Raw genomic sequence first — 27,927 nt, 5'->3', positions numbered from 1 at the left:
ACGGAGAGTTTGTAGTTTTCCGACCAAATAACTGGCACTAAATAAAATACAACACAAGTTATATCCTTATTATTTGTTCAAAAGACTTGTCTTGAATCTAAGATGTTTCACTGTTAACTACTGATGTATTTTAGTATATCTCCTAAGTTCAAAGTATTTATCAATACAATTACACATTTACCTAATTATTGCTTCTTAATCAATAATAGTCTTTGTTTTATTGCATCAGCGTCTGTATACCACATAACACCAATTAAGATTTTGTTTTGTCATGTTTTTAAAAACCGACACCACAGTGAAGTGCTAAGAATTACTCCCACATGAAATAGCAGGTGTCTAGATGCGAATTCTTAGAAGCTATACTAGTACTATTCATTAAATATTTAAAACAGATTCCAGGTAAGCTCCATAACTGCCGCTAAATAATGATATAAAGACATGAACACAGCAGATACACAGGTGGGTTTATTTTCTAAACGCTGCACCAAATACTGTGCAAGTAAATTTGAAGCTCATTTTCAAAGTAGTCCTCACAAAATCTTAAACAGTATGTTCAGGACGAACATCCTTAATAAGCTAATGATCTCTAAACTGACTGACTGAGTTTGGTTTTACGTCGCTTTTAGCAATATTTCAGCAACATCACGGCGGGGGGCACCAGAGATGGGCTTAACACATTGTACCCATGCGGGGATTCGAACCCGGGTCTTCGGCGTGACGAGCCAACGCTTTAACCATTAGGCTACCCCACCGCCCCTATTGATCTCTAAAAAGAATTACATCACATAAGGGCTTTATGCATTTCAATGTTCATCCCAGTAATATATCAAAACAACTAAGAAATATTTATATTCTTCTGTTACAGAACAGAACAGTGTCTGACGAGTTTGTGACAAAAGTTGGCCTTTTTCACAAATTGTCTGTATGTTGAAATATGTTTTACATGTCATTAAAAACAAATCAGCAAGATAAAAAAATTAAGCGAATGCCAAGTGAATAATGTACAATGAATAATTTAGTGTTTATGTGCTGTGTCCTATCTTTAAATCACATTTATCTGGCACCTCCTCCATTTAAACTAGGAATAATCAATAATAACTTGAATAGATTATAATTTATGTCATTACATTTCCACGTTTCCCTGATGGTCTTGTTGGTCGTAATAGCGGGATGGTCTTGTAAGTACCGTCAATTGTTACCGTAAACGTTTGGCAGTCATGCACAAAACCACTTGCTTTACAGTATACCGTAGTTATTCATACCGTACCAAATACGGTGAAATTCTGGTAGCCGGTAGAATTCCTGTTCATATAAAACGAGGTAACCATTTTAACAAGTTCAAATAACAATTTTGGTGCTACAGCATTTTAAAGTTGAGCAATGACATGGTTCCTATAACTACTGTAGTACAACAGCCACATTGTTAACTGGTTCAAGATACATGTCAGTCAGCCTGTAGTCATTTGTATGTCCGTTACTTGCTTAAGAGCACTATATCACACCACACTTCTCTAAAATATAGAATGTTTTTCTCTCAAAAATACAAACTATCAGCCTTCGGGGAAGTCACCATATAATTTATTCTAAAAACAAATTACGTATTTAGATAACAAGATTAAATTAAAAGTTCGAATGAATTAATGCAACGTTGCATTAAATCAACTCTCGCGCCCTCTACCGGCCGAACATTATTTGAAAATGGACAAACAATGGAATCTCTTCTGTTTAAATGGACAAACAATGGGATCCATTCTGTTTAAATGGACAAACAATGGTATCCATTCTGTTTAACTGGACAAACAATGGGATCCTTTCTGTTTAAATGGACAAACAATGGTATCTCTTCTGTTTAAATGGATCCATTCTGTTTACATGGACAAACAATGGGATCCATTCTGTTTAAATGGACAAACAATGGTATCCATTCTGTTTAACTGGACAAACAATGGGATCCATTCTGTTTAAATGGACAAACAATGGGATCCATTCTGTTTAAATGGACAAACAATGGGATCCATTCTGTTTAAATGGACAAACAATGGGATCCATTCTGTTTAAATGGACAAACAATGGGATCCATTCTGTTTACATGGATGACAAACAATGGGATCCCTCTGTTTTAAATGGACAAACAATGGGATCCATTCTGTTTAAAATGGACAAACAATGGGATCCATTCTGTTTAAATGGACAAACAATGGGATCCATTCTGTTTAAATAGACAAACAATGGGATCCTTTCTGTTTAAATGGACAATGGGACCTTTTCTGTTTAAATGGACAAACAATGGGATCCTTTGTGTTTAAATGGACAGATAATGGGATCCATTCTGTTTAAATGGACAAACAATGGGATCCATTCTGTTTAAAACCTGGACAAACAATGGGATCCATTCTGTTTAACTGGACAAACAATGGGATCCCTTCTGTTTAAATGGACAAACAATGGGATCCATTCTGTTTAAATGGACAAACAATGGGATCCATTCTGTTTAAATGGACAAACAATGGGATCCTTTCTGTTTAAATGGACAATGGGATCTCTTCTGTTTAAATGGACAAACAATGGTATCCTTTCTGTTTAAATGGACAGATAATGGGATCCATTCTGTTTAAATGGACAAACAATGGGATCCATTCTGTTTAAATCCTGTCGCCAATGGACAATGGGATCTCTTCTGTTTAAATGGACAAACAATGGTATCCTTTCTGTTTAAACAAACCATTCTGTTTAAATGAGAATTTCCATTCTTTTTAAATCCTGTCGCAAGAATCATCAAACAGAAGAGAATTTACTTTGGCAAGAATGTTTGCCTGCACACAAGATGTACATTCATCATCTGTGACTTACCATTGATTGCTCCCGACTGACCTCTGTTTACGTTATGTCCATGATCACGTAATACGCTATGTGTGAAATGTTCTTACACAAAGCTCTTGACAGCTATTTGGCATGTTTCCGAGTAAACGATAATGACATACTGCCGTAAAATACAGGTCTTGAAATTACATTCTGTTCAAAGATAATTCATTCCATTTGTCAGAACAAAAATATAGAAGCAAACAAAAGAATGCTTTAACAGCAAAGACGTGAACGCATTATCTGCATGCTATAGACACCGTATGTGTACAAATTAGCAACAAATGAGCTTACTCGGGATAAAATCGTCTCCGTGTAATCAAGCCCAACGCAAAATGGCGGCGACATGAGTGACAATATCCCACAATGCTTTGGCGTCACACGGTAGTCGTAATGCAGTAAAACGCCATATATTATTGACGTTAACGGCATTGCGTCGTGTCATAACTGATCGCTACCGTTGCATACGTGATGATACCGTATATTATACGTCAAAGTTTTAAAGTGTGACCGCCCCTGTCATCTAGTGGATAAAGCATCTGCCCAAGGACTGGAAGGTTACTGGTTCCTTATTCTGACTGCATGATGCCTTAAGACTGAAAGAGATCATGGTATTTATTATTACCTTGACTGGTGGTCGTCATGGGAGGGAGAAAACAAGGACTGGCTGTCTAAGAGTTTTGTGTCTGAATGGGGTGACTAGGTTGACTGGGACACGGTGTCTCTGTGGACTAGCACTGTAGAATCGATGTAAATCTCAACCACTGACACACATGCATGCACATCGCTATTAAAATGGGAAAGCCTTGAAGGCCACGTTAAACCCCATTTCACCACCTCATCCTGCTCAACCACTGACACACCAGACATCATATGAAGAATACGTTTTCATTGAAGTGAATAAACATGCATACCTGTGTGGTGTACTTGTCCATCTGACTATTTAAACCCTGGGTAACCTTCCTTGTCCTTGATAGAACATAACGAGACACACATGTCAGTCCCACAGACGTCCTGAACAATTGAATGAATGCGAATATCCCAAATGCACATGTACAACATCAGAAAGGTTTTAGACGAGTTTACTGTAATGAACACTACTGTTCATGTTACGCCAACGTGTAACTGTTTTATGGAATTGTAACGACCTGGACTCCTCTGATCTGTTTTCAGATCGTGGACGACCTGAACTGGGCGGAGCGCTGGAACCCCAAGCTACTTATACAGAATGTGGCCAGCGATCAGAAACAGAACGTGTGGTTTGACGTGCAGTTCAGCGAGGGGCAGGCCTTTGTCCTGGAGAAGAGGCGCCTCAAGGGCTGGTTCACAGAAAACCTGGAGCTAGAGGCCTTCCCGTTTGATATTCAGGTACGGTCCATAGCAGCAAGAAGTACCGAAGGTAGTTCTGGAGAATTCAGTTGACAATTTCTCTTACTCGTAGGACCTTTCTATCTGGAAACATTATATTTCTTCATTTTATTTCAAACAACTGTTAAAATGTGTTCCTTTCACTCCCAATCTTAACACAGGCTTATGACAGTCGTAGCCCTTAGGTATGGTGGCTGATTAGGGCCACCGCTTTCTCGCCAAATTTTAAGGCGAGAAAGCGATGGCCCTAATCAGCCACCATACTTAGGTGACCGTAGCTCCCCTACCTTGACATATACTTACTACAGTCGTAGAACTAAGGTAGCCATGATCCCACTCCAGACGTAGGGGACACAAGAAATAGGCTTCACACATGGTACCCATGTGGGGAATCGAACCCGGGTCTTCGGCGTGACACTTTTACCACTAGGCTACCCCACCGCCCCTGAAAACTGATGAGTGTTGTATATGACATCTATTATTTACACATATGCGTCATGTTTGCTATTGTTATTGTTCCAGCATTTGTCCCTCGTGATAACCTCTGACCTGTCAAGCAAGGAGGTCACCCTTGTAGAAGATGACCTTGAACTTAGCAGCGTCAATCGACTGAGTTTCATTGATGAACAGGAATGGGAGATGAGAAACTTCGTGGAGTTACTGCCTCAGGTGACGAGGCGGGAATACAGCAGCTCCAAACATGAGTTCCCCTCCATCTTGGTGAGGTGCTGTGCCTTCAGACGGCCAGGGTTCTTCATCTGGAACATCCTGTGCGTCATGGTATGTGAAGTTGCTACTTGTCTAAACTGTATATACTTTTTTCGTATCGTATCGTTTCTTTATAAGTTCGGTGTATAAATGCCAGTTTCGAAGTAGTGATTTCTGCACGAGGCCACAAGAACGGCGTCTGTGTCTTCGGGCATGTCAGTGTATCAAATATATTGCTACTACGTTTACACTGTTCCAGCTTTTCACGAGAAGGGCAAGAACACATTTCAGTTTCACACAGTAAAATAATTACGGCTAACTCATTTCATAAAAATTCTTCATTAGTGTCCTGTAAGTGTTAACTTAAACAGTTGTTAACTGAAGAGACCAAACAACAATGGACTTACATCAAAATGTTAAATTTTGCTCAGACTAAGGAGAGCCTGTGGCTGCTGCTAACTTGTATGTTTGTAGGTTGTTCAAAATATTTCAGCTTTATCATGGCAGCTTGTGATATTCGCGATGACGGGCTGTGAGCCCTGTTTCAGTCACAGACCTGCACCACTTCACCTTTGTTTAGTCACATACCTGCACCACTTCGCCCTGTTTTAGTCACAGGCCCGTTCCACTTCACCCCGTTTTAGTCACAGACCCGCACCACTTAACCCTGGTTTAGTCACAGACCTGCACCACTTAATCCTGTTTTAGTCACAGACCCGCACCACTTAACCCTGTTTTAGTCACAGACCCGCACCACTTAAACCTGTTTTAGTCACAGACCCGCACCACTTAATCCCGTTTTAGTCACAGACCCGCACCACTTTACCTTGGTTTAGTCACAGACCCGCACCACTTAACCCTGTTTTCACAGACCCGCTCCACTTTATCTTTTTTTAGTCCAGACCAGCTCCACTTTACCTTGTTTTAGTCACAGACCAGCACCTCTTTATCCGTGTGTTAGTCACAGACCAGCACCACTTAACCCCGTTTTAATCACAGACCCGCACCACTTTACTCCCTTTTAGACACAGACCCGCACCACTTAACCCTGTTTCAGTCACAGATCTGAACCACTTTACCCTGTTTTAGTCACAGACCCGCACCACTTTATCCTGCTTTACTCACACACCTGCACCACTTGAACCCGTTTTAGTCACAGACCCGTACCACTTAACCTTGTTTTAGTCACAGACCCGCTCCACTTTACCCTGTTTTAGTCACAGACCCGCTCCACTTTACCTTGTTTTAGTCACAGTCCCGCACCACTTAACCCCGTTTTAATCACAGACCAGCTCCAATTTACCTTTTTTAGTCACAGACCCGCTCCACTTTACTTTCTTTAGTCAAAGACCCGCACCACTTTACCCTGTGTTAGTCACAGACCCGCACCACTTAACCCCTTTTTAGTCACAGACCTGCGCCACTTAACCCCGTTTTAGTCACAGGCCCGCACCACTTTAATCTATTTGAGTGACAGACCCGCACCCCTTTACTCTGTTTTAGTCACAGACCCGTACCACTTAACCCTGTTTCAGTCACAGATCTGAACCACTTTACCCTGTTTTAGTCACAGACCCGCACCACATTACCCTGCTTCACTCACACACCTGCACCACTTGAACCCGTTTCAGTCACAGACCTGCGCCACTTAACCCCGTTTTAGTCACAGACCCGCACCACTTTAATCTGTTTTAGTGACAGACCCGCACCACTTTACTCCCTTTTAGACACAGACCCGTACCACTTAACCCTGTTTCAGTCACAGATCTGAACCACTTTACCCTGTTTTAGTCACAGACCCGCACCACTTTACCCTGCTTTACTCACACACCTGCACCACTTGAACCCTTTGTTAGTCACAGACCCGCACCACTTAACCTTCTTTTAGTCACAGACCCGCTTCACTTTACCATTTTTTAGTCACAGACCAGCACAAATTTACCCTGTTTTAGTCACAGACCCGCGCCCCTTAACCCCTTTTTAATCACAGACCCGCACCACTTAACTCTGTTTTAGTCACAGACCTGGGCCACTTCACACCTTTTTTTAGTCACAGACCCGCAATTCTTTACCCTGTTTTAATCAAAGACTAGCACCACTTAGCCCGTTTCAGTCACAGACCCGCACCACTTTACATGCTTTACTCACACACCTGCACCACCTGAACCCTGTTTTAGTCACAGACCCGCACCACTTAACCTTCTTTTACTCACAGACCCGCTTCACTATACCATTTTTTAGTCACAGACCAGCACAAATTTACCCTGTTTTAGTCACGGACCCGCGCCCCTTAACCCCGTTTTAATCACAGACCCGCACCACTTAACTCTGTTTTAGTCACAGACCTGGGCCACTTCACACCTTTTTTTAGTCTTAGATCCGCAATTCTTTACCCTGTTTTAGTCAAAGACTAGCGCCACTGAACCCTGTTTTAGTCACAGACCCGCACCACTGAAACACTATTTTAGACACAGTCCCGCACCACTTAACCTTGTTTTAGTCACAGACCTGCGCCACTTAACCCCTTTTTTTAGTCACGGACCCGCACTAATTTACACTGTTTTAGTCAAAGACCCGCACCACTGAACCCTGTTTTAGTCACAGACCCGCACCACTGAAACCTGTTTTAGACACACACCCGCACCAATTAACCCTGTTTTAGTCACAGACCCGCACCACTTAACCCTGTTTTAGTCACAGACCAGAACCACTTAATCCTGCTTTAGTCACAGACCTGCTCCACTTAACCCCTTTTTTTAGTCACAGACCCGCACTAATTTAGGCTGTTTTAGTCAAAGACCCGCACCATTTAACCCTGTTTTAGTCACAGACCCGCAATTCTTTACCCTCTTTTAGTCAAAGACTAGCACCACTTAGCCCGTTTTAGTCACAGACCCGCTCCACTTAACCCTGCTTTAGTGACAGACCCGCACCACTTAAACGTTTTAGTCACAGACCCGCGCCACTGAACCCTGTTTTAGTCACAGACCCGTACCACTTAACCCTGTTTTAGTCACAGACCCGAACCACTTAACCCTGTTTTAGTCACAGACCTGCACCACTTAACCCTGTTTTAGTCACAGACCTGCACCACTTAACCCCTTTTTTAGTCACAGACCTGCACCACTTTATCCTGTTTTAGTCACAGACCCGCACCACTTTACCCTGTTTTAGTCACAGACCGGCACCTCTTTACCCTGTGTCTTAGTCACAGGTTTAGTCGCGCCACTTTTACCCTGTTTTAGTCCACAGACCCGCACCACTTTAACCCTGTTTTAGTCACAGACCCGCACCACTTAACCCCTGTTTTAGTCACAGACCCGCACCACTTTACCCTGTTTTAGTCACAGACCCGCACCACTTTACTCTGTTTTAGTCACAGACCCGCACCACTTAACCCTGTTTTAGTCACAGACCTGCACCACTTTAACCCCTGTTTTATTCACACACCCGCACCACTTAACCCTGTTTTTAGTCACAGACCTGGACCACTTCACACCTTTTTAAGTCACAGACCCGCACCTTTAACCCTGTTTTAGTCAAAGACCTGCGCACCACTTAGCCCTGTTTTTGTCACAGACCTGCGCCACTTTACCCTGTTTTAGTCACAGACCCGCACCACTTAACCCTGTTTTAGTCACAGACCTGCACCACTTAACCCTGTTTTAGTCACAGACCTGCGCCACTTAACCCCTTGTTTTAGTCACAGACCCACCACTTAACCCTGTTTTAGTCACAGACCTGCGCCACTTAACCCTGTTTTAGTCACAGACCCGCACCACTTAACCCTGTTTTAGTCACAGACCCGCACCACTTAAACGTTTTAGTCACAGACCCGCACCACTGAACCCTGTTTTAGTCACAGACCCGCACCACTTAACCCTGTTTTAGTCACAGACCTGCGCCACTTAACTCCTTTTTTAGACACAGACCCGCACTAATTTACGCTGTTTTTTTCAAAGACCCGCACCATTTAACCCTGTTTTAGTGACAGACCCGCACCACTTAGCCCTGTTTTAGTCACAGACCTGCACCACTTAACCCTGTTTTAGTCACAGACCCGCACCACTTAACCCTGTTTTAGTCACAGACCCGCACCACTTTACCCTGTTTTAGTCACAGACCCGCACCACTTTACCCTGTTTTAGTCACAGACCCGCACCACTTAACCCTGTTTTAGTCACAGATCTGAACCACTTTACCCCGTTTTATTCACACACCTGTTTTAGTCACAGACCTGGACCACTTCACACCTTTTTTAAGTCACAAACCCGCAATTCTTTACCCTGTTTTAGTCAAAGACTAGCACCACTTAGCCCTGTTTTAGTCACAGACCCGCACCACTTAACCCTGTTTTAGTCACAGACCCGCACCACTTTAAACCCCTGTTTTAGTCACAGACCTGCGCCACTTAACCCTGTTTTAGTCACAGACCCGCACCACTTTTACCTGTTTTTAGTCACAGACCCGCACCACTTAACCCTGTTTTAGTCACAGACCCGCACCACTTAACCCTGTTTTAGTCACAGACCTGCACCACTTTTTAGTCCTGTTTTAGTCACACACCTGCACCACTTAACCCTGTTTTAGTCACAGACCCGCACCACTTTACCCTGTTTTAGTCACAGACCCGCACCACTTTACCCTGTTTTAGTCACAGACCCGCACCACTTTACCCTCTTTTAGTCACAGACCCGCACCACTTTACCCTGTTTTAGTCACAGACCCGCACCACTTAACCCTGTTTTAGTCACAGACCCGCACCACTTTACCCTGTTTTAGTCACAGACCCGCACCACTTAACCCTGTTTTAGTCACAGACCCGCACCACTTAACCCTGTTTTAGTCACAGACCAGCACCACTTTACCCTGTTTTTAGTCACAGACCCGCACCACTTAACCCTGTTTTAGTCACAGACCTGGGCCACTTCGCACCTTTTTCTAGTCACAGACCCGCAATTCTTTACCCTGTTTTAGTCAAAGACTAGCACCACTTAGCCCGTTTTAGTCACAGACCTGCGCCACTTAGCCCTGTTTTAGTCACAGACCCGCACCACCTAACCCTGTCTTAGTCACAGACCCGCACCACTCAAACGTTTTAGTCACAGACCCGCGCCTCTGAACCCTGTTTTAGTCACAGACCCGCACCACTTAACCCTGTTTTAGCCACAGACCCGCACCACTTAACCCTGTTTTAGTCACAGACCTGCGCAACTTAACTCCTTTTTTAGACACAGACCCGCACTAATTTACGCTGTTTTAGTCACAGACCTGCGACACTTAACCCCTTTTTTTAGTCACAGACGTGCACCACTTAACGCTGTATTAGTAACACACCCGCACAACTTTACCCTGTTTTAGTCACAAACCCACACCGCTTTATCTTGTTTTAGTCACAAATCCGCACCACTCAACCCTGGTTTAGTCACAGACCGGTACCACTTTACCCTGTTTTTGTCACAGACCGGCTCCTCTTTACTCTGTCTTAGTCACAGGCCCGCTCCTCTTTACCCTGTGTTCGTCACAGACCCCTACCACTTTATCCTGTTTTAGTCACACATCCGCACCACTTAACCCCGTTTTAGTCACAGACCCGCACCACTTAACCCTGTTTAAGTCAAAGACCGGCACCACTTAATCTTGTTTTAGTCACAGACCTGCGCCACTAAGCCCTGTTTTAGTCACATACCTGCACCACTTAATTCTGTTTTAGTCACAGACTTGCGCCACTTAACCCCTTTTTTTTAGTCACAGACCAGCAATACTTAACCCTGTTTTAGTCACAGACCCGCACAACTTTACCCTGTTTTAGTCACAGATCCGCACACTTTACCCTGTTTTGGTCACAGACCCGCACCACTTTATCCTCTTTCAGTCACAGACCCGCACCACTTAACCCTCTTTTAGTCACAGACCCGCACCACTTAACCCTCTTTTAGCCACAGACCCGCACCACTTAACCCTCTTTTAGTCACAGACCTGCGCCACATAACCGCTTTTTTCAGTCGAAGACCCGCACTAATTTATGCTGTTTTCTTCAAAGACCCGCACCATTTAACCCTGTTTTAGTGACAGACCCGCTCCACTTAGCCCTGTTTTAGTCACACACCTGTGGCTCTTAACCCCTTTTTTTAGTCACAGACCATCAATACTTTACCCTGTCTTAGGTCAAAGCCCCATCCACTTAACCCTGTTTTAGTCACAGACCCGCACCACTTTATCCTGTTTTAGTCACAAACCCGCACCACTTAACCCTGGTTTTAGTCACAGACCCGCACCACTTAACCCTGTTTTAGTCACAGACCCGCACCACTTTACCCTGTTTTAGTCACAGACCCGCTCCACTTTACCCTGTTTTAGTCACAGACCCGCTCCACTTTACCCTGTTTTAGTCACAGACCCGCACCACTTTACCCTGTTTTAGTCACACATCCGCACCACTTAACCCTGTTTTAGTCACAGACCCGCACCACTTAACCCTGTTTAAGTCAAAGACCCACACCACTTAGCCCTGTTTTAGTCACATACCTGCGCCACTTAACCCCTTTTTTTAGTCACAGACCATCAATACTTTACCCTGTCTTAGGTCAAAGCCCCATCCACTTAACCCTGTTTTAGTCACAGATCTGCTCCACTTAGCCCTGTTTCAGTCACATACCTGCACCACTTAACCTTGTTTTAGTCACAGACCTGCACCACTAAACCCCTTTTTTTAGTCACAGACCCGCACCACTTTACACTGTTTTAGTCACAGACCCGCACCACTTAACCCTGTTTTAGTCACAAACCCGCACCACTTAGCCCTGTTTTAGTCACAAACCTGCGCCACTTAACCCTGTTTTAGTCACACACCCGCACCACTTAACCCTGTTTTAGTCACAGACCAGCACCTCTTAACCCTGTGTTAGTCACAGACCCGCACCTCTTAACCCTGTTTTAGTCACAGACCCGCACCACTTTACTCTGTTTTAGTCACATACCCGCACCACCTAACCCTGTTTTAGTCACACATCCGCACCACTTAACCCCGTTTTAGTCACAGACCCGCACCACTTAACCCTGTTTAAGTCACAGACTCGCACCTCTTAGCCCTGTTTTAGTCACAGACCCGCACCACTTAACCCTGGTTTAGTCACAGACCCGCTCCACTTTACTTTGTTTTAGTCACAGACCCGCACCACTTTACCCTGTTTTAGTCACAGACCCGCACCACTTAACTCTGTTTAGTCAATGACCCGCACCACTTGACCCTGTTTTAGTCACAGATCTGCGCCACTTAGCCCTGTTTTAGTCAGAGACCTGCACCACTTAACTCTGTTTTAGTCACAGAACTGCGCCACTTAACCCCTTTTTTTAGTCACAGACCCGCACTACTTTACCCTGTTTTAGTCACAGTCCCGCGCTACTTTACCCTGTTTTAGTCACAGACCCACACCACTTTACCCTGTTATGCAAGGGGAACTTATTGAGCTTGAATGTTATCCTAAGTATACACTGTTTGAAGGAAATTGAATGAGAGACTGCTAATATCGCTTTATCAGAGTTTCATATCTTGGCTAACACGTTGCTGAAGAACATTTTTTAACATGATATATCAATATTTACCTGTGGATTATTTGACTCTATACTGAATGTTGAAGATAACATGTTGGTAGTATTTAGCATCGGTGGGTTTTTTTATGTACAACATTAAAAGAAGGAATGGTTTCAGATTTATTACAGCTAAAATGTATGATCCTTTCCGCTTCGTGAAGTCGTTTTAACTTTGTTAATGTTCATCGTCAACTTAAATATTTAACTATAAACGCAAAAGTTCGAGTTTTCATAATGCATGCATATATGTATTTGCATTAGGACATATGTTCTGGAGAAAGGCTGAAAGCATTGTTTGGGGGGAAATATATTTAACGGAATCTTTCCTGGCACCAATCCTCACGCACCTATAAATTAAATCCTTTACAATCATAACATAATTTGAACGTACGCAGGATGAGTAATGCCTGAAGCGTGTGCTGACTTTGTGTGTCAAGGTTGGAATGATGCACTAATGCCCCACAGATACCAATACTGTATGTTCTGTAAACGAGCATAACTGATACTCTAAGTGGCCGTTCTTCCCTGGGCTCAAAAATAGCCATGGATGATAACGTGTTTTTCGTTAAAAGTGTTTATCGTTAAAATGGATTTTATGCGTGTCCGCACGGAATCATTTCAAATATTTAATGGTAATGAGGAGGAAATTGCTATAGAAAATCCACTTTGTTATCATGTGCAGAAAACTTAAGCTAAGCAAGAAGACATTTTAATAGGGTAATGGGCTTTTATAGATCATATTCACAAAGGTCATCTTTGGTACCGTTGAATAATTAAGGATGTGGTGGCTACTGCTACCTCGTGACGCTATCTAGGGAGTTATGATCCGATCATTGATTCATGTTATTGTTACAAACACCCCCTCCATACTGATATGCATTCATGTCTACATGAATTTCGGGGAAGTGACCAGGGGCATTTCATGCCGTTTCATATTTACTGATAACTGTAGGGCGTTATAACCCCTAGATTCTACCAATGTCCCCGATGTCACGTAACAGAAAGATGGTGGAGCCATCCATATTCATATTTGTTTCTCATCTCAAGTCTCAAGCAGCAAGAGTACGAACATCGTCGATAATCCCCAGGGTATACGTTACGATCACTATAGTGGAGAGTGATCGTAACATACCCTGGAGATTATCGAGGATGGAGTACAAATAACTAATTGCGTAAATTATTTTATGAAATTTTGAAATTAAGAATACTTGGTAATAGTCTTTAACTTATTTCTATAAAGGTCGAACCGCTTTACTTCGCAATTGTTTTTTGATAAATATAGATTGAGAAATGTCAACCCTACCTAGCTTTATATTTTACTGTGAAAGGGTAGGTGTGTTGTGTCATATCAGGGCGTCCAGTCCAATTTAACATAATATATTTTGTTTATGATTTCACTTCGAAATAAATACAGTGGATAAGAAAGAACAATATACGGAAACCCTCCGTCGTTGCATTGTGGCAATGATCATCCGTGACGGTGACAAATCACAAGCCGTACGCACGATAGGTTACGTTCCGTACTGGATACATAATGTGGCCTTTTTTATGTGTAAACTTGACGTGGCTTGTGACGGTTGGTCAGGGTAAACTCATCTTTTCGCGAACACTTGGTGTCACAACTCAGTGATAGTGGTTGATAAACACGTGTTCTTGAATAGCATTTTTGTCATTTGCATAGGCATACCGTTGATCTTAAGAAAGGCCGGATCGTGGTAGAGCATAACCCAAGATCCTGGGCACATTGATTACCACTGTGATTGGTCAATTCAGATCATCAGGGTTGAAACCACAATGCAATGAAGTGGTCGACCTAAGCGCTGTTGACAGCTTCAGGATAACCTTGTACTTGCATTGGGATAGGCGTCAATATATATGAAGGAATCAAAGAATGGACTGCGCACAGGTTGGTAGCGTCAGGCATTTGGCGTCCATGGCGTCCATGGCGTCCTAAAATGTGCAGGAAGGAAGTTTACAGTATGGCGAACTGAGTAAGGCGGATATGGCATTGCCTGTGTGTCGTTAAATAGCTACATAATCTACAGTGACGAGGCTATAAGTACTCAATAGCGCAGAAAATAAGTATGGAAGAGTTTCGTGTAAAAATGTTTCCACCTACACAGAGGTGGATCTTGAGCAAACTGTGAAACACGGAAACTGGCAATGGCCAACAATTTTACCCGCATCACGGTGTTAAGCTTGATTCTGATAATATCGTTTTGTGAGGAGATAAATCCAGGACTAATTCAGCTGTTAAACAATGATAAACTTATGCTTAGTAAGCTTCAAATGTTTACTCATCACATCCAAACCATGCACTAGAGACTCAGCCATACAAGCACTGACTGAAATCGACCACGTCATAGAATCCAACAAGGCTCCACCCATCAGTTCGACAATGTTGATAATCAGAGATTTACAGATCAGTTAGGTTTTGTCGTTGTTGTGAATATTTAAAGTCGGAAAAGAGGAAAACGAAGTAATATGTATACAAATTGGAAGATAAACTTAACTCGTCAAAAACCAAAGCACAAGAGTGGTTCGGTTGACTATGTTCTGTGTTTATTTGATAACATTTTTTGTACGTATTCGGTGTGAATTACTTCGCTGGCCTATTATACTTATCCTTCATGGATGTGACAGACAGGTTAATAGGAACTATACAAGATCATGTAAATTAGATGCTCGTTTTCCATATCCCTTCACATACACTCAGAAATGAAATCGACGATTCCTTAACGTTTCTCAGTTATTGTCTGCGCTAAGTAGGTGAGTTTATATATTTTTAATCTTTTGACGGTGATTCAGCTGTTGAAGCCTTGACGAATGATAAACATTATGTAGCCATTTCACGCCCTTTATGCTGAAGTGCAAGGAAATGTTCCATCTGGAGGAAAATGGTACCATAAAGAGTGTGAGGATATGGAGACTAAATGTGTGATGCATTAGATAAGTGTAGGCGTACTGGTGATGTGTTGTAAATTAAGGATTGGGGTGGTAGTCTTTATTGGGGAGACGAGGATAGAATACGAAGAAACTTTGGTTCGTGAACCTCTTGATAGTAGGAAATAAAGTAACGATAAGTGCATTAAATATCGAACGGATGTGAATAAGAGTATATGCAGTCTTGACTATATCCAGAAACAAATTCTCTTTGCTATAAAGGAAGAATAGCTGTGAAAATTATATTGAATTCATCATTGGAAATTTGTAGTCCTGTCCCCAAGAAGATGAGCCAGACAAGAAGAAGGGTTTGGATATTTTAAGAATATACTAAGCCTAACTGATATTCCGTCTACTCTTTAATTATTTATCTGGTGAATTATGTTTTTAATAATTGGAAGGAACAGTTGTGTAATTTCTGTACCATTCTCTTCCCACAGAGGTTACTTGTCATATCTTCCTACGAACCTCTGTTCTAATACGGCCATATTTCCCGGTTCTTGTAAAATCCCCTAGCGGCAATAAATCGCAACACGAAGTATCTCCCTTCTTTCTATCCAATCAGAACAAGTGTTACATCGACTTCGATCCTACTTACTAATGCAAGCAAATGTGGGGCCACAAATACCCCTCTTCTGCCGGGGTGTTGATGTGACACACAAGACATTTAATGGCTAGCTTGTCCGTTGTCAACAAGGGCGATGGAGACACCATTGATCCGCCATTACATGACTGAGTTCTGTCTAGAAGAAATGTTTGCGCATCGTGCAGGGGAAGAGGTTCTAGTTTTCCCGAAGCATACGGAAATTACCGTGACGTTGCGAATGACCACTTTTGAAACAACGTCGCTGATTGCACAACTAAATCTGATTGCAACCAATCACGAATCCTGAATCGTATTAGAACAGAGGTTCGCAGGAAGATATGACAAGTAACCTCTGTGGGAAGAGTATGATTCTGTACTGGTGATGAGGATATTGGTAATAGTGATATTACAATGGAAGAAGTTGAAACACCAACAGGTCTGAAGCAAGGTAAAGACGCAGGTCCAGTATTAAAACGTATCTGGTCTAATGTTGCAGTACTGGTATTGTCCCATGTGTGTCAATTGTGTATAATATTTTGTCAACTGGAAAGTTTTGAATGGCATGGGCTAAGAGTGTCATTGGGCCACTCAAGCATAAAGACAGACAGACAGACAGACAGACAGACAGGTTTATTTCATAAATGTGGCCATGAGGCCAATAGTACAAAATGACAACGTGGATTACTTTTTACAGAGCGCATGGACATGATTTTGTTTTCAAAAAATGCTAGACGGAGTATGATACTATGGTTCTTAGTATTTAGAAGATGTACACTTTTACAATAATCGCACATAGCTACACTAATGTCATTGTCTTTAGATCTTCTATAGGAAACTATTTTCAGATCGGTGGAGCCCGCATCTGAATTATGTTAAAACTCTGCGCAGATGTAACGAAGAGAGTGCAATCAAATACAATTCTGGAACAATATCAGATTTAAAAGCAGAATACATGTGCAATGATTTTGAGTTTCTTATATCTTGCGTTTTTTGGTATTACATGTCTTTACAACTTTGTTTAAAAAGATTTAGAAACAATTCACAGTTTCCAACAGTTTGATATATCCATACATAGGCAAAGCAATGTTGAAGTAACATTGATCGTACTGCCGAAGCCCAGTTAATATCTCCATTGTCGTCTAAACGTTTCAGCATAGCATACGAGCGACGTGAGTAATGTATGTCTGGTTGCCGAAGCAGACGTATCCAGTACGAAACAACTCGTGTCATATAGTTTACATGTAAAGGGAATCTCCCACATTCGGCTGACACTGCCTTGTTCGGTGTACGATAACCAACGTTTAGAATGTTTTTACAAAAAGTTTGAGTGTACTTTTTCTATTCCATAGCGGATAGCAGTTCCGCAAATTTCTGATCCATATAATAATACAGGCTGGATTTTACAATACAAAAATTTGAAAAATATATCGAGCGGAATTGTTTCATATCTGTACATGAATTTCTTAATAGGAAATGAGGCTTTCTCTGCTTGCTTACACAAAACATCACAAGCTCTCGTAAATACATTTCTACAAGATAACGTTAATCCCAGATCCTTATAATAGGAGACAGTTACTAGTTTCTCTGTTCCAATTGACCATTTTCCTCTTTTTGCTATTCTGCCACCCTTTTAAAAACTATAACCTTTGTCTTATTTGTATTAATTGACAATCCCCATTTCGTACAACACTCTTCTAAGATATCAATCTTTTTCTGTAGGTTCACAGCGCTGTCTCCAAATATAGAGACATCATCCGCAAACAGAAGAATTGACAGTGCATTTATAGTCTCATCAATAAAAGCGCCACTGTAGTCGCCGTTTACAATATCGTTAACTAGTTCATCAATGTACATAATAAATAGTATTGGTGATAAGATACAACCTTGTCGTACTCCAGTCACTGAGTTACATATTTCAGACATGCTGTGCTTCGTACATCTAACAGCTGCTTTTGTATGAGTATACATTGAACGTAAAACAGTGCTAGTTTTACCATGTAGTTATTGTTGAGAAATATATGTAGAAGCTTATTTCTGTCAACGATATCAAAAGCTTTATTAAAATGAACTAAAATAAAGTAAGGTTTTCCACGTTTTTTTCTTATGTACTTGTGGATAATCGAATTTAATACAAATATTTAGTCAATGCCATTGTAGTCTTCTCTAAGCATTAAAACTTGGGTGGTCTAATGGTGCAGTACTGTTTTTGTCCCATGTGTGTCAATTATGTATCATATTTCGTCAACAGGAAAGTTTTGAATGGAATGGACTAAGAGTGTTATTGGGCCATTTTCTTCTATTCTAAATTCGGGGCAGAAAAGTTTCGGATCTATTTATCAGTATGTCTGAATCACAGGCAGGGCTTAGGAACGGCTATAGCACAACGGATAATATTTCCACTTCGCAATTTCTTGTAAACATTTATTAACCTAAAAGTGGGGACGCTTTTACTGTAAATATGTAGACTTAAGAAGGCATTTGATTCTATTGATAGGATATTGCTATAGTATTCAATAATGAATAAAGGTCCGTGGTAACCTATTCTACTGCATTCAAAGCAGAATGTCCAACACTACTATTACTGATTAGTTTAAGTGGAGTCAGATAAGGCTGTGTTATAAGCCGGTATGTATTTGCAATATTTATCTCAGAATTCCAATCCATGACAGAAGATGTAGATGTCAGCGGCATAATAATGAGCGCAGAATATTTGGAACTTCTAATGTTTTGGTATCCTGATAGTGTATGTATTTCTGATGACATTGTTATTGATAGCAATGAAAGATTGACATTATATGTAAAAATTGTAAGTAGTATACGTCAGTGCGAAAGAATATCCAGTTTGACTATCCTCAGAAACACATTCCATTTGATGTAAAGGGCAAACTATAGCAGTGAAAATCAGTGATGACACCAGGTGTTTGCGCCCTATCGGTAACATGGGACCTATGCATACATAAGGATAACACAAAAACAGTAGGTTTTTCATAACGGTGGTCATTTATGACATAATAACAAGTGATACTCTGATGCAGAACTACTACAACGTCAACGCATCATAATTATTTAGGTGTTGTGGTTTCTTCTATGTTATCATGGGCAGTGTGTATTGATACACTTGTATCAAATGCCGGTAAAGCTCCGTTTGTAAATAAGCAATTAAAACATGAATACCAAAATATTCTTGTTAACATTTTGTTTGAGCTGTTTGATTATAAAACTATAACTTGTTCTTCTGGTATATGGGGTGGAGGTGTGGGGCTTCCTAGAAAGAGTTTTTATAGATAGATTTCGACTTCTATCAAGCAGTGCAGCTTTAGTTGCTTTTGAATTTATATAGACTCATGTCATACTTGATTGAGTGGCATATGTATCATTGAAAATACATACGGAATTAGGATTTTTCATCATATATTCTAAATTACTCGCCGACTGTAAGTCCTTAAAATGTGCTAGGCCCTTTAAGGAAGATTTGATCTAAGTGTAAATCTGCTCTGTTTACATGGGGCGATGGCCTACAAAGCAGAAGTGTAAAGAGAATTTAAATTTAACTTTTTGCTTCGGGATTCCTTCCAAAGTTGGATTTTGGATTTTGAGAGAGTTTCATGATCGCGATCAGCATAAAAACATTCATGTGGATGCTCTGTGGTTAAAATTCAATTTAAAAATAAAATTTAGGCAAATGATAAAAATATTTCAGGGCCAACCCTCTACAATCCACATTTCTTTCTTTCAGTGTTTGATTAGTTCTCTCTCGTTCTCGACGTTCTCGGTGGACCAGACAAAGCCCCAGAACCGCCTCCAGCTTTCCTTCACACTCGTCCTCACCGGAGTCGCCTTCAAGTTTGTGGCTACACAGTCCTTACCTAAAATACCCTACCTTACATACCTAGTAAGTGTCACTTGTTCTATCGTATATATCTAGTAAGTGTCACTTACTGGTCTCTATCTTACATACCTAGTAAGTGTCCCTTACTCTATCTTACATACCTAGTAAGTGTCACTTGTTCTATCGTATATATCTAGTAAGTGTCACTTACTCTATCTTACATACCAAGTAAGTGTCACTTACTCTATCTTACATACCAAGTAAGTGTCACTTACTCTATCTTACATACCTAGTAAGTGTCCCTTACTCTATCTTACATACCAAAGTGTCACTTGTGTATATATCTAGTGTCACTTAATCTATCTAACTATCTTACTCTATCTTACATACCAAGTAAGTGTCACTTACTCTATCTTACATACCAAGTAAGTGTCACTTACTCTATCTTACATACCAAGTAAGTGTCACTTACTCTATCTTACATACCAAGTAAGTGTCACTTACTCTATCTTACATACCAAGTAAGTGTCACTTACTCTATCTTACATACCTAGTAGGTGTCACTTACTCTATCTTACACTTACTCTATACCAAGTAAGTGTCACTTACTCTATCTTACATACCAAGTAAGTGTCACTTACTCTATCTTACATACCAAGTAAGTGTCACTTACTCTATCTTACATACCAAGTAAGTGTCACTTACTCTATCTTACATACCAAGTAAGTGTCACTTACTCTATCTTACGTACCTAGTACGTGTCATGAACGTTTCAGACTAAATCGAGACGAGGCAGATGGCGAGATAAGTAGCTCCGCTTTGTATTTCTAGTAGACCTTCCTAACCCAACACCTCCTTTCAGGACAGGTACATCCTCATCTCGATGTGCATCATGTATTTTGTGTGCATCTGGCACGCTGTGATCACCCGCTTCCAGTTTGACGATAAACTCTCTCGGTCCATGGATTTTTGGGCTTTCGTGGGACTTGCCTGCTTCTTCTTGTGCTTCCAACTCTTCTTCATCGCCACAGCCAGAATCAATGTAAGACTCGTGAATACCCAGGAGTTATCTCGTGTCAGTGTTATTCCAACTAAATATTGATCACTCTTGAACGCTTTTTTTTGGCTTTATATAAATTAATCTGTTAAAAACGTTTGGGAGAACCTCGTTTCGTGCAATCTTTTCCTGATTTCTCAGGTCCCCAAGTTCTCACTTTGAGAAGAAACCTGCAAACATTTTAGGAAAGTACAATTTTCATACATTTTAGTCTTGTGTCTATGAACTCGTTGTCTCTAATGTAAATATTTATAGAACAAAGAATGAAATGCAAGTTTAATGTCCTATGAACGAAATCGATTGTCAGTTTTGATTCCTGTTTCATGTATTATATAGGTAACATGTATTATTTACATTTGGAAGCAAATGTCACTATTCACACTGATGCATAAAATATATATTTCGCTCCAATACAAAGTATCAGAATCCATACTGAACCTAACATTTATAGAATCAGAATACACAATCACCTTGTTTCAGAGCGCCAATAGAAAGATGGCGGTGTACGACGCTGAGAGGAAATATAGAGTAAGCAGAATTATTCAGAACCTCTTCTTTATTTCCCATTAAATTGTTTATGCACAGTGTTTTATACCTGACAGCACTCGGGGTCATGATAAGTGTGGGCGTACAATGAAACTGTCTGGCGAGGATAACCGATGTTTAACGGGGTGCAATCCGCCAAGCATAGTAGTGTCAATATATGCTGTGTATGTTAAGGCATAGTAGTGTCAATATATGCTGTGTATGTTAAGGCATAGTGTAGTTTTGTTGCATATTACTAGTACCGTGATCGGGGATCACAAGTGAAGTTTCATTAAAGTGCAGGTTTAGTGGGCTTCAGCCATTTAGTTCAGCAGTTTGTATCAGTCGGTTTGTGAGTGGTCAAGAAGTACCATCTGGTCTCCCAAGAAAGTCTAGCATGATTTGGCAAGTTTAAATTGCTTCGGATCCTGAAATTAAGCATTATTCTAGGATCCATCATGATTTCATTTTATTTTGAAGGTATGTATTTTGAAATGGTATGATTCTATTCATGTGAAAAGATGTTTGTCTGAATGTCACCGAGCGTTGGGAGAAATTAAGCATTATCTTAGGGTCCATCATGATTTCATTTTTTTTATTTTGAAGGTATGTATTTTGAAATGGTATGATTATATTCATGTGAAAAGATGTTTGTGTGAATGTCACCGAGCGTTAGGAGAAATGATTCAGTGTAGAAAGTTGACTTATGCAGGGTTTATGAGTAATTAGAATTATCGGCTAGGACATAATTTACTTACATGGAATAGAAATAAAGAAAAATTGGATATCAAATTGAATAAAATACAAAATTGGTATAAGTTAAGGAATATGGGAATGTATCAGTTTTTAAACATACGGTTCTATTTACCGATAAGATTATAAACCTTGATCGTAATGGGTTTTTTAACTTTGACACCGCGACTCAACCATGCGACAAACATTCACTTCCTAGCCTTCTCAAAAACGATGGTATTAAATAAATAATGTCACTTCAAATACAAAAATGAAATTGATTTTTGGCAAAGCTGACATATAGACTCCTGTGCAATACGGCAAGCATACCACTCATAGAGAGCGGTTATTCAGAGATACAAGGTTAACGTGACCGGACTGCACTGCTGCATACCTGACTTAAATGTGGCTAGTAATAATTAATAACTAAAGCTTTAAATATGTTTTTTTTTTTATATAAATAAATATATACATTATAAACTCGCAGAGATATATTTAAGCATTGAACTGGTTTGTTATTCTGTTTATATAAACGCAGTTGTTTGGATGATTAGTTTTGGTTAACAGTTGGTCGGGCTTATTGACCAAACTAAAACTGTCGTAGGAACTATGTTTAGTGTTAATCAAAGCACGAACTAGTCTGACAGAACGATGTTTATAGTCTAGTCGAGTGAGTGAGTGGATAAGTGAGTGCGCGAGTTGAATTTAACTCTTCCAGTTAACAACAAAATATTAATTGGGGAGGATCTGGGATTTAAACCTATGAACACCCGCTAACCATGACACACTCAAAAGAAGCACATCGTCACAACGATGGCTAATTCATAGCTTACAGCATAGTTCCACAGTGGGATTATAGATAGCTGGAAATCACCTCGGCGTAATAACATTCATTCAGTTTCCATAATATCAAATCCCCTGTGGTGACGACACTCCCTGTATATTCGGGTCCTCCATGTTTCAGAGAAAGGCGGACAGGCTGCAAGGTGCTGAAGCTGACAAGAAGCGCTGGAAGTTAGTCAGAGGAAAAACTAAGTTTAGAGTTGGTGTCATGTAACACAAAATCTCGTACATAGCCTCCGAGACTTTTCGATATCCGAGGATACCCCAGGAGGACGTCATGTAACACAAAATCTCCTACATAGCCTCCGAGACTTTCCGATATCATGTGAATCTCTTCCAATGAGATGGTGGTGGTGATTCTCTTGAAATGTACTTTACACAGAACGGTCTCCTTGAGTCTCCTGACGGCAGTCTGACACGCTTCTTCATGTTCGTGGAAGATCGATATACTGTTCATATCTTGTGATGTAATACTCGCACAAAATAATAACAAAGTCATAATTTAGATTGAGTTGCGCCATCACTGAGAGACTGCAATAACATACCATTGTGGTACCACATGCACATTGCAGTCACTAGATAGCCAAACTTTGGAAGAACGTTCAGCACCACCTCAGTTTGTACATTCCAGGATCATTGTGGGCAGAGGTCAGATATCGACTGCTGTGCGATATAGAATCCTTGACCATGTTGTTTGCGTAGAATCTTTTGTTTATCTTGTCAATAAACATTCTTGTCAAATACACAAATATACCATGTGTTATATACTGAACATCATTGAAAACGCACCAGTCTAAAATTGTCCATACTTTCATCAAGATGGATTTCAGCATGACAATGATCAATGAATATAACTAACATGAAGTCGAAGGGCATGTCCAGTTGAAAAAATGCTTTAGAAACAAATTCCTGTCCACAGTATGACTCTTAATTCCAAAATGCATCACCATGCAGCCACGCAATGAAAAAAGCGCGGATTTCATTTTGAAATCATGCTGACTGTGACATTAAATGCAGGTGTATGAGAAACGATTCTCATTGCTTCACTAACGATTGTGAAACGAGGAGAGAGATGCCGAGGTTAATACCTCACGAAAGAGAACGTGCACTAGGCATGATTCAGGTTGGCACCAGCAGCAGGGATATTGCTCGACAATTTGGACTTGGCAACTCCATAGACGACATCAGTAGACAGGCAGCACCCGTGACCTTCAATGACCTTGGCAACAACGTGTAACGACGCTCCATCAGGATCGCCATATTGACCATGTCCATATCAGTGACTGAACACTGCCGACTGCCAGGACTGCTGCACTAGTTCAAGGTTGACGTGGGGGTCATCAGCGCTGACTCCACGCGACGCCGGCTACACGCAACAGGGCTCCATGCTCAACGTCCTTACGTTGGACCAGTTCTGACTGACAGACACCGTAATGAGCGTATACAATGGGCTAGCAGGCATTTTCAGTAAAGGTTACAACAATAGCATGGTGTGGTAGTCACTGACGGGTCACGTCTTCATCTACGTAATGCTGACGGCCGATTACGTGTTTGGCGTAGACGTGGTGAACGTTATGCTGATGAGTGTGTGGTTCAGACAGACCTTTGGTTGGTGGGAGTGTCATGGTCTGGGGTGGAATAAATTACAATCACAGGACTGCCTTCATGTCTGTCAAGCGAGAGTTAATGCCCTTTATTACCGTGAGCAGATTCTTCAGAATCACATCGTATCTGTCTTTAATCACCACCAAGATGTCCAAACTTTTCAACAGGACAACGCACGGGCACACACAATAAGACTTTCCATGCAGTATCTGGTCCAGCAACACATCCAGGTTATTCATTGGCCAGCACAGTCGCCAGATGTATGCCCCATGGAGCACTTGTGGGACGAAATTGGTCAAAGTCTTTCGCGGCGACCACAGATGCGAAACATCCGGGAACTTGAGGCTGCACTACTGCAGAAGTGGAATGCCATCCTCAAGACCTCTATTCGGACGCTTATTGACTCAATGAGGAGACGTTGAACTGCATGTGTCAATGCAAATGGCGGTCACACGCGATATTGACTTTCGATTTGACCCCACGTGTGTTTGATCCTTTCTGACTGTGGAACATTTCAATGAATGAGCGTCTTTTCTGTGTTGTTGTTTTTGTCAGTCGTCCATCTGTTATAATCCACTCAAAAAATATCAATTCCTTACACGTGCTTTTAATAATCTGAACTTTTATAAGTGGTGCGTTTTCAGTGATGTTCAGTATATTTCGTCTTTCCTGTTGAATAAGTGATGCGTTTTCAATGATGTTCAGTATATTTCGTCTTTCCTGTTGAATATATCTGCATCGTGATGCTGCAGTGGCTTCTGGTTTTAAAGTTCCCTTTGAAAAGGAAACATAATGTCGACTGTTGAAGTGAAAACCTCTCTGCGGATATGGTATTTTACACGTGGACAACCTTGTATGTACGCTAAGACCCTGGTCATCTGTAAACAAAGACGTGCCAATGGCAAGACCTAGTTGTCCGTATGTTCTAAAATGTATGTTTTAAAATTTAGATCACTTGCCCATAGTCTATAATTCATTTATTATGTAGATCGGTATCAGAATCAATTTTATTGATAAATGTGTATAAAGAAAGATCAAGGTGGCCTGGGTTTCCTTATAGTGTGCAAGGATAAGATCCCATCGGGGCTCGGAGGGTAACATTGTGATAATAAACCTATATTAGTTCACCTCGGAATGATATTTAAGGACGTGATGGGACACACAAGACGGAAATTACGAACAGAATGGACAGCCTTGCACTCGTCGTCACCGGGAGAACTGGTTCGAATCCTGTAAGTGCATGACTTCATGGTGTGAAGGTATCCACTCCGACACATCGCTGAAGTGATCAAGTTGAACAAAAAGGAGCATTATTTCGAAATACACGTGGCAAGCATCAGCCAACATCTCACCGCTGTAGAACCGTTTATGATATGTCTTCATTTGTATAAAACGTAACAGAGACGGAAATTGATGTTCATTTTCCGAAACTGATCTTCACTGATCATGCCGCCCGAATGAGATCAAAATGTCATACCGAAAAGAACAATTACAGATCGATAATACTTGCAGGTACATTATATCCGGCCTCCCACCACACAAGCCTGTACTGACACACGGGAATGCCACGGGGTCTGTCAAGGTCAGTTCCCAGCTAGCCCCAAGATTATGGCAAAGTGACCCTTCCAGTCATCAGCTGTATTGAGACTGAGATGACTGGATGGGAATCCGCATTTTTGTTTTTATTCATCAACCTGAGTAGATACATATTATCATCTGTCAACAACGCTATGGGGAGCGAGTATCTATACCATTGGATTTACGGTATATTACAACAGGGTTAATGCGATTTGATTTGAGTGACATACCTGCAAATCCGAAACGATTGCCACAAATTCTGAAGTCATGGAGTAAGGGACATATACCATAAGAGAGATATTTTGTTAAAAGGTTCAAACGGGATTTGGAAAACAGGAGGCGTCGACTTCCATCTTGAAACAATAAGGGATGGTGAGGTAGCATCACAGGTACAGCGTTCACTCGCTGCGCTGAACACCCGGGTTCCATTCTCCACATGGGTACAAAGTGTGAAGTCCATTTCTGGTGTCCCACCCACCCCCGCGTGATATTGCTGAAATTAATAAAAACACTAACTCACTCAAACAATAACTTAAGCCAGAAACCTATACGCAAAAGAATAATTAATAATATAATATTAGCATTAACATTATCTAGGGTAAACCCTCATTACAACTGACTGCAGAATACCCACAATGCCTGCACACAGCAGAATGACAGTACAAACTCAACTGGCAGTACAAGCGCCTGTACAGAATACAATAAAGCAGCGTTAACAGCAATGACGTCATTGGTTGTAAGGTTCACCTATAATGGCAGCAACAAGGGGTCGAGCTAACATAGGCCTTAGGCTGGATATCTAGAGTAAAAGCATGATCTTTCCACAACTGGTCTTTACGAGAGCTATGCGTGTGCCCACTTACATAGTCGGAATGTAGAAAGTTCCATATACTGGAACAGCCTATAGCTGAGCACGAGTCCATATCACACCCTACTTCAGCATCATTAAAATGTAGTAAAGAGGCTGTAGACAAGGTGATCCTCTATCGCCATATCTATTTCTCATAGTCGCAGAAATCCTTGCTCACATGTTACGTCAAAATGACAAAATAAAAGGGATACAAATGTTTGACTTAGAATATTTGCTAACACAGTTCGCAGACGATACAACTATAATCTTAGACGGGTCTGAAGGTTCTTTTCAAACAACATTAGAAGTGCTTAAACAATACGCATCCTTCTCTGGTCTTAAAATAAACATTGATAAAACTAAAGTATTGTGGATAGGTTCTAAACAATTCTCAAGTACACAGTACTGCAGAGACTACAATCTGGACTGGACGCAAAGACCTTTCAAACTGCTAGGTATCATATTTCAACATAATAAGGCAGAAATGGTGGAAAGAAACTATAAAGATAAACTAAAGAAAATGGATAGATTAATGAAACTTTGGTCACTTAGAGATCTCACACCATTCGGCAGAATAACTATCCTGAAAAGCCTAATACTGCCCACACTCAATCATCTATTTTCCTCACTACCAAACCCCAAAATGAATACAATTCAAATGATCCAGAAAAAAGATCTTCGCATTTATTTGGAGAGGCAAACCAGACAAAATAAAAAGATCTCTGATAATCAGAAACTATAAAGAAGGCGGCTTGAAAGTTCCAGATATACTCGAAACTATAAAATCTCAAAAAATATCATGGATAAGAAGGCTGTTTACAACAAATTCTAAATTCAACAATATCTTAAAT

General features: G+C 41.0%; 1 protein-coding gene across 1 annotated transcript; it reads left to right on the top strand.

Annotated features, from left to right (window-relative positions):
- Positions 1–438: 438 nt before the first annotated feature.
- On the top strand, positions 439–23,360 carry LOC124259724 (cys-loop ligand-gated ion channel-like). Its single transcript, XM_046693911.1, has 7 exons — positions 439–459; positions 4,033–4,227; positions 4,750–5,007; positions 19,794–19,949; positions 20,749–20,928; positions 21,424–21,471; positions 23,165–23,360. The coding sequence occupies exons 1-7, from the start codon at positions 439–441 to the stop codon at positions 23,255–23,257; spliced, it is 951 nt and encodes a 316-aa protein (XP_046549867.1). The 3' UTR covers positions 23,258–23,360.
- Positions 23,361–27,927: the final 4,567 nt, after the last annotated feature.

This window comes from Haliotis rubra, unplaced genomic scaffold (genome assembly GCF_003918875.1).
Source record: "Haliotis rubra isolate DU_JTF1 unplaced genomic scaffold, ASM391887v1 Scf734, whole genome shotgun sequence".
NCBI lineage: Eukaryota > Metazoa > Mollusca > Gastropoda > Lepetellida > Haliotidae > Haliotis > Haliotis rubra.
Note: the sequence above shows the minus strand (reverse complement) of the source record. Positions and strands in the feature narration are given on the sequence as shown.

Excerpts from the sequence above, each read along its gene's own strand:
- LOC124259724 (XM_046693911.1), top strand. The coding sequence starts at position 439 with ATGAACACAGCAGATACACAG. Across the intron at positions 5,008-19,793 it reads GGAACATCCTGTGCGTCATG|TGTTTGATTAGTTCTCTCTC; the intron begins GTATGTGAAGTT and ends TCTTTCTTTCAG. Across the intron at positions 20,929-21,423 it reads TCGCCACAGCCAGAATCAAT|AGCGCCAATAGAAAGATGGC; the intron begins GTAAGACTCGTG and ends ACCTTGTTTCAG.